Below are 17732 nucleotides of genomic sequence, written 5' to 3' on the forward strand. Positions count from 1 at the left end.
GGGGTTGATCATTATTCTGGAGTGATAACTACTTTTCAGATGACCTTGAGCGAGCTGCTCGGGCACCTCAGAGCGTGACAGGGCCCTGAGGCCACCAGGTTTGGGGGTGCAGCTCTGGGGCAGGCCACTGTGGCGCAGTGGGATAAGTTGCCGCATGGCATGGGCCTGGGTTCAAGTCCCGCCTCTGCTTCCAATGCCAGCTCCCTGCTAACGTGCACCCTGGGAGGCGGCAGATGATGGCCCAAGCACCCGGGCCCTGCCACCCACACGGAGACCCAGATCGGCTCCTGATTCTGCCTTCCTCCTGCTGCATACTGGGAGGCACCCAGCGATGCGTAGTACTTGGCGCCTGCTGCCCGCATGGGAGACCCCGCTCCTGGCTGCTGGCCTCAGCCTGGCCCGGCCTGGCTGCTGCAGGAATCTGGGAGATCTCTGTGTGCCCACCCCCTCTGTCACTCTGCCTCTTGAACAGGAGGAGGAGGAGGGGTAAGGAGAGCAGCTCTGACAGCCCCCAACGTTGGGAGACAGGGCCAGCAGGCCGCACTGAGGCCACGCCCATTCACACCTGTGACAGCCCCCAACGTTGGGAGACAGGGCCAGCAGGCCCGCACTGAGGCCACGCCCATTCACACCTCTGACAGCCCCCAACGTTGGGAGACAGGGCCAGCAGGCAGCACTGAGGCCACGCCCATTCACACCTCTGACAGCCCCCAACGGTGGGAGACAGGGCCAGCAGGCCCGTACTGAGGCCACGCCCATTCACACCTCTGACAGCCCCCAACGTTGGGAGACAGGGCCAGCAGGCCGCACTGAGGCCACGCCCATTCACACCTCTGACAGCCCCCAACGTTGGGAGACAGGGCCAGCAGGCCGCACTGAGGCCGCGCCCATTCACACCTCTGACAGCCCCCAACGTTGGGAGACAGGGCCAGCAGGCCGCACTGAGGCCACGCCCATTCACACCTCTGACAGCCCCCAACGTTGGGAGACAGGGCCAGCAGGCCGCACTGAGGCCACGCCCATTCACACCTCTGACAGCCCCCAACGTTGGGAGACAGGGCCAGCAGGCCCGCACTGAGGCCACGCCCATTCACACGGGGCTTCGGAGCGGGAGCTCTGGGCGGGAACTCAGGCGGCCCAGCCCTCGCTTTTCCTTTTACACACGGATCTCAATGCAATTCCATCTCTAAGCAGAAATGTTCCCGGAGCCGCAGTCACTGGTGGAACCGTGGCATTGTGTCCGGTGCTGAGCGCCCAGAGCCGGCTCGGCGCCCCCGCCACTGCCCGGTCCGCCCGCCGGCTCCTCCGCTGCCCGCGGCGTTGACTCACAGCTCTGCATGGAACCGCTCGCTCCGGCGCCTTAGCAGTTCTTGGCTGGTTTGCGGAACGCGCGATCATTCGTGTATCTGGTTTTTCTGGGTACAGAGCAGTATTATCTGAAAAGAAAGGTCATCTCATTTCTTGTCCTGCTAGTTCTGGTTGCCTACGTCAGTAGACTTGCTCTGAGTGTCAAGACAACATTGAGTGACACTGGAGAGCAAGCCCAGGGCCCGGCTCCTGCTCTCGGTGGGGACGTTTGCTGAATCTTTGGAGCTCTGGAGACGGGCCGCCTGCGGGAGCTGCCGACCCAGCTGCTTCCCAGCCGAGCCGCCCCCTGCGGGGCGCGGCTCCTGCCGGTGGGCCCAGGGGCCAGCACACAGGTGCGTGGGGACCCCGGCCCTTCTCACGACACCGCGGGCCCTGACCCTGCCTGATGCTGGGCACGCACAGGTGCATGGGAGGAGCCTCCATCTGCCGCGCTGGGGCGGACCCCTCGTTGGAAAGCTCGGGAACCCTGGGGCCGGCCCTGTGTCTGTGGCAGCCTCCGCCATGGGGGCTCCCTGGGAGACGGAGGGAGTTGGGGCACGGCCGAATCTTGCCGGCCCGGCTCTGCCCTCCAGAGCACCCAGCCTGAGGGCCGGCTCCGCGACGGCCCCGGGTGAGCCCCGCGGGCCCCAGCGCATCCCACTCTGCCAGCGTCTGCTCGGGAGCAGCCAGAGGGAGCCCCTCCGCACCCGACCCGTGTCACTCGCCCACCTGCCCCAGCACCTGGCTCTCTCGGGCGGCGGCTTGCCCGGTGCAGGGGGCAAATCCACCCCCGTGCCCCAGCCTCCCGGGCGGTCAGAGCGACGAGCAGCCCAGGTGCAGGCCCAGGAGACCAGAGATTCCTGAGGCTCCTGGAGACTTTCCCAACTGGTGAGTGAGACAGGGCAGAGGCCAAGCGCGGCGGCAGCAACAGCATGGCCACCTCTGGCCTGACCACGGCTGACACCCGCCCCTCCCCTGCGTTCACAGGACGGATCCGGCCGACAGAGCCACCTCTGCCTCCAGGCAGTGTTGAAAAAAAGCACACGTTTAATATCAAAGGCCATTTCAAGTGTCACCATATATACTGGAGAGTGATTCTAGAATGTTCTAGAATGTTCTGCGAGAGGCCCGGAGGCCCGTGTCCGAGGACAGGCGTGAGTGCTGGCGACCCCAGAGCAGCCCCACGGAGGCCAGGCGAGGTCGCCGCGGCCGCCCTAGACGCCGGACTTGGCGATGAGCTTCTCGAGCAGGCTCATCATGCGCTCCTGCAGCTGCAGGCTCTGCACCTGCAGCAGGTTCTGCTGGTCCAGCACACGGCGCACCTCGCGGCACGTCTCCTCCACGGCGCGGCTCAGCCGCCGCTGCTCCTCCAGCATGGCCTCCAGCAGCCGCAGCTTCTTCCTCCGGAAGTGGCAGCTCTGCACCTTGCGCTTCTTCACCGGCCGCTCCTCCGACCTGCGGGCACAGCGCCGGCCTCAGAGCCTGGCCCTCCTGGGGGACAGGCGGACGCCGGGCCTCAGCCCGCCCACCATGTGACAGTCACGGGGCCGCAGGCGCTTGAGGCCAGCAGGTGGCCCCGTGGCCTGGGGCCACAGTACTGGCCACACGCTTTTGAACAGGGGAAGGCGGGGGGCCAGCCGGGGTTGGGGATGGGCTCGGGGTGGAGAGACCACCGGGGGGGCGCTGGGGGAAGGGGGCGCTGAGCAGGCTGTGGTGCTCTGTGCTCCTACAGGGAAGCCAGACGCCCCCGTCCCAGCCGGCCTTGGGCAGACGGGAAACAGGTCTCAGGAAGAGGAGCCAGCAGGCTTGGGAAGAGAGGAGGGAGGGAGGGGACGTGGAGAGACCCAGCCGAGCCTGGCTTCCCGGTGAAGGGGGAGGTAGAGGCAGCCCAGCGCGTGGCCATCCCCCAGCGGCCGGCTCTGGGCAGCAGGCAGCTTCTGGCTGGAGAGCAGGGGCCACCAGCCTCCACGGCCCCCCAGGCCCTGCCCTGGGGCCTGCCCACCCAGCTGGCACTCTGTGCTCTGAGCAGAGGGGGAAACGGGCCCGCCTTGGGGCAGGAGCGCGGCCCCTACACGCCAGCCCTGGGAGTCTGGGAACCAGGCTCGGTCCACAGAGCAGCCGCCCGCCACCTGGGCCCTCGCTGCTCCTGGCCTGGCCACCTTGGGGGCGTCCTGGCTGGCAGGCGCTTCGCGAGTGCTCCCCTGCAGATGGGAGCCACCACCCCGCACGGAGCAGGGCTGGATGCAAAGCCACGTCCTCCGTACCAACTCTTACTTCCCCTCCAAAGCCCAGCCCACAGAACCCCTCCCCAGAAGCGCCCACCCCCGAGGGGTCCTCCCAGTGCTGTGTGGCTCTTGGCCGCTGCCTAAGGCCTCACGTGGCCAGACAGAAGGGTGGGGCCCAGAGCAGGGTCCTCAAAACCCCCCTCTCACGCCCCCCGCTCTGAGGAAGGCTCTGACTACAGGAGGGAGACTGAGGCCAGAGAGGTCAAGGAACTTTCCAGATAGCTGAATGGCGATGGAACCGGGCGGTGTGGCCGGCCGCCGTGTGCAGCGCTGGGGCTGGGGCCGCCTGTCAGCCCTTGTAGCAGCCGAGCAAGGCAGCGCCACCCCGCCCCGCCCCGCACAGCTTGGCTGGCTCGGCTGGGCTCAGCTGGGCTCGGCGTGGCTCGGCTGGGCTCGGCGTGGCTCGGCGTGGCTCGGCGTGGCTCGGCGTGGCTCGGCGCAGCGCGGCGGGGCTCCGGGCCCGGTGGGGAGGAGGAGGAGGAGCAAGCGCACGCTACCTGAACTTAAGGGACAGTAAGCTGGAGGAGCTGTCGCAGCGATCGTCCTCGAAGCGGCCTTCGTAGGAGCACTGGTTATACGGGCAGTACAGAGGGGTGGACTTAGCGGACGGCGACAGGGACGCCTCGGTCTGGGACGTGGAGGGCCCGGGCTGCTGGCCGTCGGGCAGCTTGCCATCACAGGACTCGGGGGCCTTGGCCAGAATCCTATCAATGGCTAGGTAATAGGGCCAGTCTGGCGGGACGGACTCGCTATCTGTCATGCATTTTAATTTCCTGAAACGAGAGATACAAGAGCCAAGCGTGAGAAGCAGCAGGGCCAGGCCGCCAGGGGGAGCCACCAGGCACCGGCAGGAGCCCCTCGGCCAGCGCGGGCTTCCCCACGGAAGGGGCCAGCTCCAGGGTCAAGGTGATCCGGGGCGGAGCAGGAAGACAGGCTCGGGGGCCTACACGGCCTCAGAGTTGAAGAGGAAGCCGCTGGCGCTGGGAGTCAGGACCTAGCTTCTCTCTCTCAGACACTGCTGTTCTAACGTAAGAATCGCGGCTTTGGAGACAGAACTACAGGGGCTGGAGCACAGGGTGCCATCTCCACCTCTGTGCTGTGTGACCCTGGGCAGGTCTGTCAACCTCTCTGAGCCTCCCTCTTCACGTCAGTAAAATGTGATGACCAAAGTAAGCCCCTCCCACGGCTGTCTAGGGGGTTAAATAAAACAGTGCCCGGTGCCTGGCCAAGCCAGCCTGCTTACACTAGCATTCTCAGTCGAACCTGATAGGAAATGGTGTTGGGTCCTAACCCATGTCACCGCTGGTGCTCACGCGAGTGTGGGCTGGAGCCTGGACCCAGCGTGAGAACCTGCAGCCGGCCCAGGGGCGGAGGGCAGAGCTGGCAGCACCCCGGCGCCCCGTCTGCACCTTGAGGCGGGTCCCACATTCCCCAGCCCCTGCAGACAGCCCCGCCTCACACGGCTTCCTCTGGGCTTCAGGGGTCACCTGGGAGGTGAGGGACGGCCCGGCTCTGTCCCCGGCAGAGCAGCACCTCCTGAGGCCCAGGGCTCCCCACACTCCTGCCGGCGCTCCACGTGCTCAGAGCAGAGCTGCGGGGCTGTCTGCATGAGGCCGAGGGCGGGAAGGGGCTGCTGCCCATGGGGGCTCGGGGCAGCCTCGGGGGAGCAGCACGCTGCCGGCTGGGGGGCCCCGGGAGAAGGCGGGACGGGACGGGGCAGGGCACAGCTGCTCTGCAACCCTGACTGCCAGCACCTGCCCTGGCACCCGCCCAGGATCTTCTGCCGCCCACAGGGGCCCCGGCTCGGGAGGAGGCCTCGGCACCGCAGCTGCCCCACATTACTCCCACAGACCGTGCACCGAGCCCCGCCCCCCTCTGATGTCCTTAGGTGATAACCTCCACATGTAAAGAGCTCTTGTAAAACAAACAAACAACAAAAAAAAAAACAAAACAAAAAAAACAACGGGGCGGGTGCTGTGGCGCACTGGGTTAATGCCCTGGCCTGCAGTGCTGGCATCCCATATGGGCGCCGGTTCTAGTCCCAGCTGCTCCACTTCCGATCCAGCTCTCTGCTATGGCCTGGGAAAGCAGTTGAAGATGGCCCCTGCACCCATGTGCGAGACCTGGAAGAAGCTCCTGGCTCCTGGCTTCGGATCGGCACAGCTCCGGCCGTTGCGGCCATCTGGGGAGTGAACCATTGGATGGAAGACCTCTCTCTCTCTGCCTCTCCTCTCTCTCTGTGTAACTCTGACTTTCAAATAGAAATAAATCTTAAAAAAAAAAAAAAAGGCAGCCTCTGCCTTGGAGGCTCTGGGAAGGAGGGGAGGTGCAGCCCAGGCCTGCGGTCAGCTGTGGGACCTCCCAGGATGGAGACAGAGGCCCCTCTGGGACCCTGAAGAGGGATTTCTGGACAACCAACGGATACCACAGCCAAACAGCCCGCAGCCTGGTGCGGGGACATGAGTGACTGAGTCCAACAGGAGGCTGGCCGGCGGCCCTCGGAGCCCCTTCCTCACCAGGCGCTGGACAGGGGCTTGGGGGTCACCCCGCAGCCCACACCTTCCGTCCCTTCCCCTCAGCGACTCCATCGCGGGCGGACCCCGAGCAGGTGCCTGGGGCAGGGTGGGTGGGGACAGACAGTGCGCTGCTTCCAGGGTCACAGGAAGTCCGGTGAGCGCCACTGGACGCAGAGCGTCAGGGCCCTGCTCCATGCCCCTCCTGCTTTGCGGGGGCCATCTCCTCCCCTGCCAGGGAGTGCCAGGGCCCTCTCCCCCACGGGGCATAGCTAGGGGCTTCCAGGCAAACCTGCAGAGCCCGAGTGAGCCTGGGAACAGCAGCTCACCCGCAGGGCCACCTGCAGGCCGCACCCGGGCCGGGGCCCTCGGCGCTCCCACCCTGACCTTTGCCCCGCACGAGACCTCCCACACCTCGCCCTGTCCCTCCCCCATGCCCGTGGGTGCCCCGTGCAGGCCCCGTGCAGTCGGAGGTGCTGGGTGTGGGGGGGCACATGCGCCGCCATCCTCAGCCCTAGCCCAGCAGCACCCTGCAGGCTGAAGGGCGGGCCGCTCGCTGGGTGTGACCGAGGCAGGGGCAGGGGCTGCTGGAGGGGCCCAGCGGCAGCCGCAGGTCACGGCACATCAGTGCCACGGAGGCCTCCTGTTGCGCTCAGGGCACGCGGCTGGTGGCCTGCCGACTCCCGGCCCTGCCTCCGGGGCAACCAGGGGGCTGTGAGCGGGTCCTCGGAGCCGCCCTGGCCCTGGCCCAGCCCCGGCCGGGCCTCAGTTCCCCTGCCTACGCGACAGGCAACGGGCGATGGGCCGCCGCACACCTGGGCCCTGAAGGCTCCTGGGCCTGCACGGCTCAGCCCCGCCCCCCGGCCCCGGCGCCCACCTGTACTGGAAGGTCATGTTGGTGATCTTGATCTTGATCTCTTCGCCCAGCCGCCGCTCGCCTGTCATCTCAAAGAGCTTGCTGGCCATCTTCTCGTAGACCTTGGCGTTGCGCTTGGTCTGCTTGAGCTCCTCGAAGAACTCCTCCCAGACCAGCATGAGGCCGCGCATCTCGGCGTCCGTCCAGTTGCGGGCCCGCCGGTGCTTCTCCGCCTGGGGGGACACCAGGTAGCCAGGCACTTCAGCCGCCGCCATGCTGGGGGCACCTGCGGGGTTAAACAGCACGCTCAGGGGAGGCCCCGGGCCCGGCCCTGCGCACCATGGGCGCGAGGCGGCTGCTCTTTCGAAGGCAGCTCCACGCTCAAAATGGGGCCTACATCTGACAGGCAGGAATTTAGTTAAAAGCTTTTAAACGGGAAACGTCATTTTGATGTCACGTTTCCATAGCAACAGAGCAACTGCATAAGCTACAACAACAGAAACCTTTTAACGGAAGGCGCAGGCATCAGGACCGCGCTGACGGCCCATCAATATTGCAGCGAGGAGGCCCGAACCCCACGGCCAGGCTCCCAGCCCCGCCGCCTCTCCCTGGGCGGCCCGAGCGCCCGACGGCGGCAGCCTCACCCTGGCTCCAGCAGTCGGGTCCCCAGGGAAGTACAAGACACAGGTGGAGGCAGACGTGGAGGACACAGGGGCCAGAGGGAGATGGGCCGCCAGGGCCTCAGCACTTGGCTGTGGGACCCCCCACCCCCACCCCGCAGAAGGCCCCTGTCCCATGGGTTTCATTGGCCTGGGGATAGGGACCTCATGAGCCCTGCCTCTCCCATCACCTACTTTTTGCTTCTCCTGCTCCATCCACCGAACCCCAGGGCATCGGGCCGTGTGGACACCGAGAACCCAGGCTATGCCTGGCAGAGCGGGTCAGGGATGCTGACCACCAGGTGTCCAGGCAGGGGCAGCACTAGTCGGCCAGAGCGAGGGCCGTGCCGAGACACTGGCGCACCAGCTGGGTAAACCCAGGCGAGGCCAGCTCAGCTCCCTGGGGAGAGCCGGGCTGGGCACGGCCCCAATGCAGGGGGCACTGCAGGGCGAAGCAGGGCAGTGGGCTTTGGCTCTGTGGGGCCAAGGGACTGAGCCTCCTGTGGGTTCCCCCAGAGGTCCCCCCAAGAGGAGCCAGGGCAGGAGACCAGGAGTGCAGGAGGTGCCACCTCAGGGTGTCCACGGCCCCTGTGGGAGACGGGCCATGCTGCCCAGCTGCCCAGCCTGGAAACACCGCGCTCGATGGGGGTGCGCAGCCGTCTGGCCTCCTCGGGCCTGAGCAAAGGCAGCAAACTGGGCCTCTCGGGGCCCAGCCCCCCGCCCCCCGCTGCATCGTCAGAGAACGGTGCCACGTGTGAAGCCGGGGGAGCGGGGCAGAGGGGCCGGGCTGAGTGTCGAGCCCGGTGCGGGGAGGGTCAGCCTGGGCCTGAGAGCGGCCCATAGGGCAGCGTGGGAGCTGCGGCCAGGACAGCCACCGGGGGCCTTTGGGGACTGCCCGGGATCCTGGTCCCAGAGGGCAGCCCGGGAGCTGCGGCCAGGACAGCCACCGGGGGCCTTTGGGGACTCCCCGGGTTCCTGGTCCCATAGGGCAGCCCGGGAGCTGCGGCCAGGACAGCCACCGGGGGCCTTTGGGGACTCCCCGGGTTCCTGGTCCCATAGGGCAGCGCGGGAGCTGCGGCCAGGACAGCCACCGGGGGCCTTTGGGGACTCCCCGGGATCCTGGTCCCAGAGGGCAGCCCGGGAGCTGCGGCCAGGACAACTGCCGGGGGACTGCCCGGGTTCCTGGTCCCAGAGGGCAGCCCGGGAGCTGCGGCCAGGACAGCCACCGGGGGCCTTTGGGGACTCCCCGGGATCCTGGTCCCAGAGGGCAGCCCGGGAGCTGCGGCCAGGACAGCTGCCGGGGGACTGCCCGGGTTCCTGGTCCGGGCCCGGCCCTGCTGTTGGCTCGGGTAGGAGCAGCTGTCACCTCTCTGGCTCGGCGGGGAGGGGCAGCGAGGGGCCCAAGCCGGCGCGGTGCAGAGGAAGGGTCCCTCTGGCTGCACTGCTGCTGCGCCCACCCTCCCTGCAGGCTGGGCCTTGGCCACAGCGACTGGCCTGCCACCTTGTTACCACCTCCCGGTGTCCAGCTGGCACAGAGCGCACTCAGCTGCAGCCCCGGCACAGGGTCAGACCCTACCCGAAGGGGTTCAGGGACCCTCCTACTGGGGGGAGAGGCAGAGATGGACAGAGCGCCCCCATCCACAGGCCCACTCCTTAAACGGCTGCAATGGGTGGAGCCAGGAGCTGGGAGCTCCATCCAGGTCTGCGCTGTAGCTGGCACCTCCCAGGGTCTGCAGTAGCAGGAGTTGGAAACGGGAGCCAGAGTTGGGACAGGAGCCCGGCACACGATGCGGGGCTCGGGCGTCCCAAGCAGCACAGTGTCTGCTCCTCACTGCGCTCCCAAGGACACAGGAGGGCGGACAGGCAGGCAGAGCACCCGCAAATCACTCTGCATGGTGCTGGCCCAGCAGGACTCGGTGCATCGCCTCCCAGCAGTCTGCACGGAGCTTCTGGATTGCAGAGCCTGGCACCTGTCCTGGCCAAGGAGCAGCCACTGGGGGGCCAGCACTGAGGGGTGAGGGGCTAAGCCGCCGTGTGGGACGCCAGCATTCCTCCGATCCAGCTCCCTGCTAATGACCTGGGAACAGCAGGGGACGATGCCCCAAGTGCTTGGGCCTCTGTCCCCACGTGGGAGACCCTGGTGAAGCTCCTGGCTTTTGGCCCAGCCCACATCTGGCTGTTTTGGCCATCTGGGGAGTGAGCCAGCAAATGGAAGCTGTGTAACTCTTTCAAATGAATCAATCTTTTAAAAGGCAGTGCGCAGGGGGGTGGGGCAGCGGGTAGCCACAGGCCAGTGGGCTTTGCTGCCAGCATCAGGGCGCTGCAGCCGGTGGGCCCGGCACAGCAGCTAGATGGCATTCCCAGGAGCGGGCACCTGGCACAGGGCACACTCTAGCCAGCGCAAGGTCACCCAGCTGCCCCCCCTCCCCGCTGTTTGCATCTGTCCTCTGAGGGGAAGGGCTCCGTACCTTGGCACAGCTGCATGGCCTGCTGGGACCCTTGGTCACTGCGAGATGAGAAGGCAGAGGGCTGGGCTGGGGGCCCAGCAGCACCTGCAGGGAGAGGCAGCGGGTGAGGCCTTGGCAGGACAGTCCCTGGGGGATGGGGTGTCCAGGCAGCCCCGCCTCTTATGCTGGGACCAACTCCACCTGGCATTCGTGGTGCCCGCTATGGACCCCTGACCACGGGTCGGTGGCAGGTCCTGGCCAACACGGAAGCCCACAGTAGGATGCGGGCAGCACTCCCTGGAGACCCCAGGCACCTCTGGGTGTGGCAGCTGAACAGACCCTGTGCTGGTGGCCCAGAGCTCAGGGCTTGGGCAGTCGGGGGGGAAGCGGAGTGTGAGGGTGGGGCCCAGCTGCAGCCGGGGCTGAGTTAGAGACCTTGATTGGCTAAGCAGCTCGAGAGCGTGGGGACCAGGAGTGTGGCCAGGGTCAGCCTTGGGGGTGGGGGACAGCTTTCCAAGGCCTGGGAGGTGCCTGGGCTTAGAGGTGGTGGTCCCCACATGACCCACCTGTCTCGGTCAGCACAGAGGACACTGCCCTTTCCCTGTGGCCACAAGGAATCCAGCCCCTCAGCTGGGCACACTCTGCCTCGGCGGGCGGCAGCAGGCAGCACAGACAAGCCGTGGGCACCGGACATGCTCACGGTTCTGAACCTGATCCTGCCGGCTCTGCAGAACAGACCGTGGAGCGTGGGCCGCGGCCTCCTGGGCCCTAAGAGCCTCGCCCCTCCTCAGACCCAACACCAGGCTGCCTGCCCTGAGGGTGGGGGCCTCCAGACCCAGGCCCCCACCCTCACCTCACCCTGGGTAAGTCCCTCCCTCATCCGACTCGCTGTGTGAAGCATTTAGGAAGCTACTTCAAAGTCCTCTGGGGACAAGGCTGGTCGTAAGCCAGAAAGACGCCACCGAGGCGCAGGGCACACGGCCCAGGGACAGGTCCCAAGCCTGCGCCTCTGAGCCTCCCCGCGGCTCCCTGGCTCCTGCTCTCCCGGAGGGAGCTGCACCGTGAGGCGGGGCTCACCGCTGTCCCCTGGATCTAGGCCCCTTCTTTCTGGAAGTGTCAGCCACACCAAGTGTGACCAGGGAAAAGCAGTGTTCAGGAGTCAAGGGACTCCCTTGTCGATGCCAGGGCACCTGTGGCCGCTACACCACAGCAGCCACAGAGCCCCGGATGGCCCCCAGGCACCGCCCAGCCGCACACCCACTCAGCAGGGGGGCTCCTGCCAAGCAGCTGGAAGCAGACGACTTGGGCAACCATTTACTGAACACCCGGCCTGGGCACCAGCCGCAGCCCGGCGCTCTGGTTTCTGTGGGTCCCTGGGTGAATCATGTCACCCAGAGAAGCTCCACGGGAGCCGGGAGGAAGGCGTCCCCAGAGACCGGACAAGCCACGCGGACAGGGGCAGCCCCGGCAGATGGTGGAGGTGGGAAGGTCAGCAGGGCTGAGGTCACGGACCCAGGCACGAGGACACGGCCGCAGTTCCCGTGCAGGGGCCCTGGGCGGAAACGAAGGGTCCAAAGGCCGGGCCCCCCGCGAGCGGGGCTCAGGCGGCAGCCCCGCACACGCTGTGGGTTGCGGTGCCTGCTCACGGTTGCCCGCCATCTCCCCAAGCACCCAGCAAGCAAAGCAAGCCTCGTACAGCAGCTGAGGGTTTCACTGTTTTAATTTGGGTGTACAATGTTTGCAGCAGTTTTTAAAAAATTAAATATACATCTCACATCGGTCCTCTCTCCTCACAGCAGGGAGTCGGGTCTGGGGCAGGCTCCGGGACCCGCCCATCACAGCCCTGCTGCAAACCCCGCAGCAGCACAGGGCAGGGGGCCTGGCCAGGGAGCCCCGAGACCAGGGCCACGACCACTGCTCTCCTCTGGGGCTGTGGCGGAAGACTCTGCTCCCAGACATGTAGGGGACACATGTCAGGCACAGAGCGGGAGACGGCCAGCCCCCAGGTCACCACCGCCGTCTCCTGGCTCTCTGTCCCCCGCGAGGGACAGTCCTCTTCTTGTCAGCCCCGTCCCGGCTCTCCAGCTCCGAGCTTATCCCGGTCAGGAGCAGCCGTGGTCCCGGGCACTCAGTGCAGAGGGAGGGAGGGAGGAGGGACAAAGGCCAGGTGAGGACATTTCGCCTGTGGACGCTCACAGGTCACGTGGGGAAAGTACTTCCACGGCCCCAGGCCTGCTCCGGCCCCTGGTGGAGCTCTGCCTGCGAGCGGCCGTGAGCAGTGACTGTCTTCAGGCAGGCCCTGCCCGAGTGCCACCAGGGCTCGTCCCCAGGGCACGTGGCCGTCGCTGTCTCGCTTTCACTCTCTCCTCCTGAGAGGGCACGTGTGCTGGCGAATGAGGACAGTGCTAAAGGGCACTTGGCAGGGGAGGTCACCGGACACACCCGGCAGGGCCGGCAGGGCCAGGGGGCAGGTTCTGGGGAAACAAGCGGACACCTCCCCTGGTTTCACGCGACTTCCCTGACAGCACCAGCAGGAAAGCAGCAAGAGCTCCGCCTCCCCTGGAAACCACGCCCACAGCGGACACTGGCGACGCAGTCTGCACCGACGGTCTGGCTGGGGCTACCGTGGAGGTCCAGGGCTGCACAGACTGCAGCCCGGCCTCGCTGTCCACTGGACTCTATCCAGTAATGACCTTGACTTTTATGGAGTCCCCTCCTCACCATCTGAGTCACCCAGCTTCCAAGACGGGTGGACGTGGCACCCTTGCAGGCCTCATGGGTTTCTCACAAGATCCGTGTGCACATCCATGAGACCAGAGGTGGGTGTGCATGAGGGCGTGCTAGTGCACGGGACCGTCTCACCTCCAGGGCACACAGCGGGGGAGGGAGGGGTCCTCTGGGCCAGCACGTAGGTGGGAGGGCTGGGCTCTGAGCCCCTGCTAAGAACTGACAGCTTCAGCCCACACCATACGTGAGAGGCTGACTGACACCCCACGCCGAGCCTAGAGATGTGGATTCAGGGGGGAACGGCTCCAAATTTTATATTCGCAGTGCAATTTCCTGCAAATGTAAACATGTACATGGGAACGCCAGCAGCCCACGGCACCCCTGCCTCAGGGCTACTGTAGCTTCTGGGCGGGCGCTGGGACAGAACAGGTTCCAAGGCCATTCTCACCATTCACCCTGGAAGCAGGACCGACAACGGGAGCCCCAGAGCAGCATAAGCAAATGGTGCCCTTCTCACTTCCTCCAGAACTGCCCAGCAGGTCCTGCCCTGGGGAGGCCTTGCCGGGGCTGCCAGCAAAAGCTGCCCAGCAGCCTCCGGCTCCCCCTGCATCCCACCTGCCCTCATTTGCCGTGGCAGACGGCCAGGAGGAACCTCGGGGGCTCAAGGCAGCGCCTGCACAGGCTGCGGTGAGGATTAACTGGGTGGGTACGAGCTCACTCCTCCTCTCCAGAACCTGGGAAACAGCTAACTGTACCACGCCAAACCCCACGCAACGACCAAAGACCAAAGCGACCAGCCCGAGTCACAGCCCAGCCAGGCAGCCCCACGTTGCAGTCAAACAGCACACAGAGCTTCCACATCAGCCCCGAAATCCAAGACAACCGTGCCTGGCCAGCCAGGGCTGGACACCGATGTGGGCCTGTGCCCCTCCCCATCTCAGATCAGCCCATCACAACACACAGAGCTGCTCCCTGCTGAGCTGGCAGGAGGCCCAACAGCTGTGGTGCCGGAAAGGGGCACAAGAGGCATCGAGGCCTGACCTTCACTTGCTCTGACCAAGAGGGGCTCAGGGACACCCTGGGCTGCCAGGACCCAACACCAGTCAGCGAGCTCCCAGGGCCATCGGGCCAGCGTCTCTGGACACAAAGGCCATTAGTGGCAGAGAAGCGGCGCCGACCCTTATGGTGGGCAGAGGCCTTGGGAGGGGCTGGGTCTCGTGGAGGAAGAAGGGCTGAGGGTTCACAGGGCCCAGGGGGCAGTCCTGCTGCCGACACCGGGACACCAGCACTTCTTTCCAGGCTGACCGAATGTGACTGTGTAGCCAAGTGGGGTGTGCAGGAGGGACGCCACAAGAGGGCTGCCACAGACCCATCGCTTCCGGGGACACTGCCCCACGCAGCGCTGGCCTTGCGAGCCACACACTTTACACGGGCGTAGAAAGAGTACATTAAAATTAATCTCTTTACTGATAGAATTAAATTTTAAATCCTGAGAAGAAAACAGAGACAGAGAGGATGGCGCAGGTGTTGGCGCCCCAGCTGCTGGCCGGGGGTCGCTGGTGCAGCAGGGGAGACATGGGAGTGCTCACAGGCCGGGTGCCAGCACTCGTGTCCTCCCTGTGGGATGGCGAGGGGCCGACGGCCAGCCTGCAAGAGTGAGGACTTCCATCCCAGGCCAAGGGAGCCGCAACCTGGCGGCAACGGCAGGTGACTGTGGGGAGAAAGACAGCCCCCTGGGCACTGGCACCGGCGCCGGTAGCCCAGCTGCGCCTGCTCTCTGAGGACTCGGCTCCACCTGCACAGCACTGTGTGTGGTCCCTGCTCAGCCACTGCTGCAAAGAGCACTTGTGCCTCTCGGCAGACGCGCACGCTGCCGGGCTGCCTCGCGGCGTGAACGGAAGCCCGGAGGGACGAGGCAGGGCACCGGGCACCGGCGTCTGCGCGGAGCCGGCCCAGTTGCGACCTCTCGCGCTGTCTCCCACCAGGGGCACTCAGCAGGTGGCGCCCCTGTGCACGTTTCGCAGACACGTCAGCAGCCGGTGGTACGGGCTTCCTGGCGTTGCCACCACCTCAAACACAGACTGGAAGGCCCTGCGGTCGAGCTCCTCCTCTATCTGGTGTCTGTAAAAGTCGGTGGCGACCAGGCAGAAGAGGTTCACGTCCACCTGCTCCAGCTTGCCCATCCTGCTGACGACGTGCGGGAGGCTGGCCGGGAGTTAAGGGAGCACTGCCACGGGCACGGAAGGCTGCCCCACTGCCCACTGCCCCACCCAGGAGCCCCTTCCTGACCCAGCCCCAGGAGGCGCGAGGGACACAGAGCAGCAAGCAGGAAAGGGGTGGCTGGACACACGCCCTCCTAGACCCTCTCATGCCGGAGCCAGCTCTCTGCCCAGGCGGCGCTGGCTGAGCAGGTGTTCGGGGCAGCACTCACCTGGCCTAGCTCCCTGCGCAGTGCCGGCTGCCGGTGCTCCCGCGAGCCCTGCTCTGACACAGTGAGCACAGAGCCGTGGCCCTGCCTACCCGGGCCCTCCCAGGCGCGCTGGGCGAGACTGTGCTGCCAGCACCAGCATGACCACGCTGCTCGGAGACTCTTGTGGTCTGTCTCGGGGAAAGGCTGCCAAAAAGGGAACTCCTGGCACCAGCATTCTGGGGGCGGGAACGGGATCTTTCCCTAAGCCGCTCCCCTAGAGGGTGATCGAGGCACAATGACAAAGCTAATGAGAAGCAGCACTGGGAACCCAGCTGCACAGGGCACAGGAGGGGAGGGGGCCCAGCGGAGACGGGCGCTGACCTGGCTGCCCTCACCCACCCCCAGCAGAGCAAGGCGGTCCTGCTGGGCAAAAGGAGGGCACCCTGCTTTCCGTGGCCCTGCCAACGCCGTCCTCCTCGGAACAGGGAAACAGCACCTTGAATCTGCGGTTTTTGCAAGTGTCAGGCTTCAAAACACAGAAGTTGACAGAAGAAAAGCGACATCTGGCAGCAGGCAGAGGCCCCACCGAGAGCCCCAGCACCCACGGAAGGATACGTTGCTGAGACCCAGGGGCTGGTGGACGCACTGACGAAAAAGCAGGAGAGGCTCCACATGGCCATGGCGACCGGGGTCCTCTGCGTGAAGTTGGACAGGGAGAGCATGACCCAGTCCCGGACCATGGACGACTGCCCGGCACTGTGCAGAGTCTGGAAGACCTGGGCAGGGGCGAGAAGCAGCGTGCAGCGCAGGGCTGGGGAGGCGCCGGTTCCTCCACCCCGCTGCTGCTCTGCAGGGAGGCATCTGGCCAATGTCCTGGGACCCCGCCTCCAGCTCCCACCCACGCCTGTCGCTCACCTTGTACACGACGGTGGCCATGAACTGTGGGTATGGCTGCTGATTGGACAGGAACTCTCCAATGACTTTGTTCATGACATCCTGGGGTGGGAAGAAGTCGTCTAAAAACTGAGGCAGGATCCTTGCCACCACTCTGGCTTCACAGGGAAACCCCTTCCTGATCCTGGAAGGAGGGACACTAGTCAGAGCCTCACTGGGCTGGCCAAGCGCACACTGCAGAAGCGGAAGCACCACACGCAGCCCTCTGCGGTCCACCCCTCCGGTGACGCGCACGTGGCTGGGGGCTGAGGCCGTGTAGTGAGTGGACGTGGTTCGGAGCAGCCATGTTATGGCAGGGTTACAAGCCTGTCCTCCTCATGTTTTCCCCACACACTTCCCAACACGATGCAGTCCAGTGCCTGGGCTTGGCCGCCAGCCAGGGAGCCGGGCCTGTCCTGCTCTTGCCGACTGCTCTCTGCAGACCCCGGAGCAGCATCCTTTCTGGGGGTCCTGCCTAGCCGTGCATGCGTGACTGCCATGGACAACATGGAAACGGCTCCCGCACACACGTGCCTGGCTCCATCTGCCCACAGACACCCAGGAGAGGACGCGCTGGACTGTGAGGGAGCCCGTCAAGCACCCAGTCTTCCCCCCAGATTGGGGGGGTCATTCTGAGTGCCTGCATCACACTCACTTGGTCACGGTGCTCCACGGGGTGGCTGCACACACATGGACGGCCACAGTGACCGCAGCCTCGCTTGAACCTCAGGCTCAGCACAGAAGCAGACCGGCATGTGCTTGGCCACACAGAGCACCTCTTCGGGCCCCAGAAAGAACTCAGGCAGAGCCCTTCTGTGCGCATGCCCTAGAACAGCCTGAGAACAGTCTGTCCTGGGCAAACCAACTGCTGACCGCAGGCCACAAAACCGCCATGTCACTGGGCCCGGAAAGACTCGGGGCAGGACACGGGGCTGCTCTAGGGAAAGCCTGACAAGGCCCCCGGCGCTCTCAGGACTGGCAGGTGTGCAGATTCTGAGCGCACAAGTGGGAAGGCTGGGAGGCCTGGCAGCAACTTTGGCTCCAGCCTCTGCGCTGCCCGACGCTGCCCTCAGGGGCTGCATGTCCCTCCTGCGGCGCACAGTGAGCACACAAAAGGCAGCAAGGGTGAGCGGGCGTCTGTAGTAGGGCCCGCCTCCAGGCCCTGGCCTGCCACAGTCCGATCCCACGGGCCTGGCCCCCGACCTCCCCAGGGCCACCGTGGAGTCACTCAGTGCTGGGGTCCCAGGATGGCCTGCTGGCGGGACAGCCCCTGGTCGGAGGGCGAAGAGACACGAGGAGGAAGGTAAGCAGATGCGCATGACGTATGCTCCTCCGGCCAAAGCCCAAGGCAGTTCACGACTACAGCGGTAGGCGTCGCTGCTCACCTGTCGAAAAGAACAGACACCCGCTCCATCGCGACAATCACGGACTCGCTGTCCGGGGCCGCGGGGTTAGCGTCCGAGGTTCTGCCTGGGCTGATTTTCTCCTTTCCTGAAACACAAGCATTCAATACACAGTCACACGACTTATAAAACCCAACAGGCTGCAAGACGGT

At 65.7% G+C, this 17732-nt stretch overlaps 2 protein-coding genes across 3 annotated transcripts in view; both read right to left on the bottom strand.

Moving 5' to 3' along the window:
* Positions 1 to 2393: 2393 nt before the first annotated feature.
* Positions 2394 to 11701, bottom strand: MSANTD1 (Myb/SANT DNA binding domain containing 1). Its single transcript, XM_062212856.1, has 4 exons — positions 10129 to 11701; positions 7023 to 7287; positions 4130 to 4405; positions 2394 to 2802 (listed from the first exon to the last, which is right to left on the bottom strand). Exons 1-4 carry the CDS (start codon positions 10313 to 10315, stop codon positions 2562 to 2564), a joined length of 969 nt encoding a protein of 322 aa, XP_062068840.1. The 5' UTR covers positions 10316 to 11701; the 3' UTR covers positions 2394 to 2561.
* Positions 11702 to 14292: 2591 nt separating this feature from the next.
* Positions 14293 to 17732, bottom strand: part of HTT (huntingtin) — a 173676-nt gene continuing 170236 nt past the window's right edge. For both annotated transcript variants that reach the window (XM_062212855.1, XM_062212854.1), the window contains 4 exons: positions 17563 to 17668; positions 16160 to 16322; positions 15860 to 16020; positions 14293 to 15039 (listed from right to left, as the gene is read on the bottom strand). In XM_062212855.1, the coding sequence (XP_062068839.1) occupies positions 14826 to 15039; positions 15860 to 16020; positions 16160 to 16322; positions 17563 to 17668 (644 nt within the window). In that variant the 3' untranslated portion in view covers positions 14293 to 14825. The remainder of the gene's footprint in view (positions 15040 to 15859; positions 16021 to 16159; positions 16323 to 17562; positions 17669 to 17732) is intronic.

Source organism: Lepus europaeus, chromosome 16, assembly GCF_033115175.1.
Source record: "Lepus europaeus isolate LE1 chromosome 16, mLepTim1.pri, whole genome shotgun sequence".
Taxonomy (NCBI): Eukaryota; Metazoa; Chordata; class Mammalia; order Lagomorpha; family Leporidae; genus Lepus; species Lepus europaeus.

What these genes read in the sequence shown, in the direction of transcription:
- MSANTD1 (XM_062212856.1), bottom strand. Translation starts at nt 10,315, where the DNA reads ATGCCAGGTGGAGTTGGTCCCAGCATAAGAGGCGGGGCTGCCTGGACA. An exon ending in AACATGACCTTCCAGTACAG is followed by an intron (nt 4,406 to 7,022) that starts GTGGGCGCCGGG and finishes CTCTCGTTTCAG; the next exon opens with GAAATTAAAATGCATGACAG. An exon ending in TTACTGTCCCTTAAGTTCAG is followed by an intron (nt 2,803 to 4,129) that starts GTAGCGTGCGCT and finishes CTGTGCCCGCAG; the next exon opens with GTCGGAGGAGCGGCCGGTGA.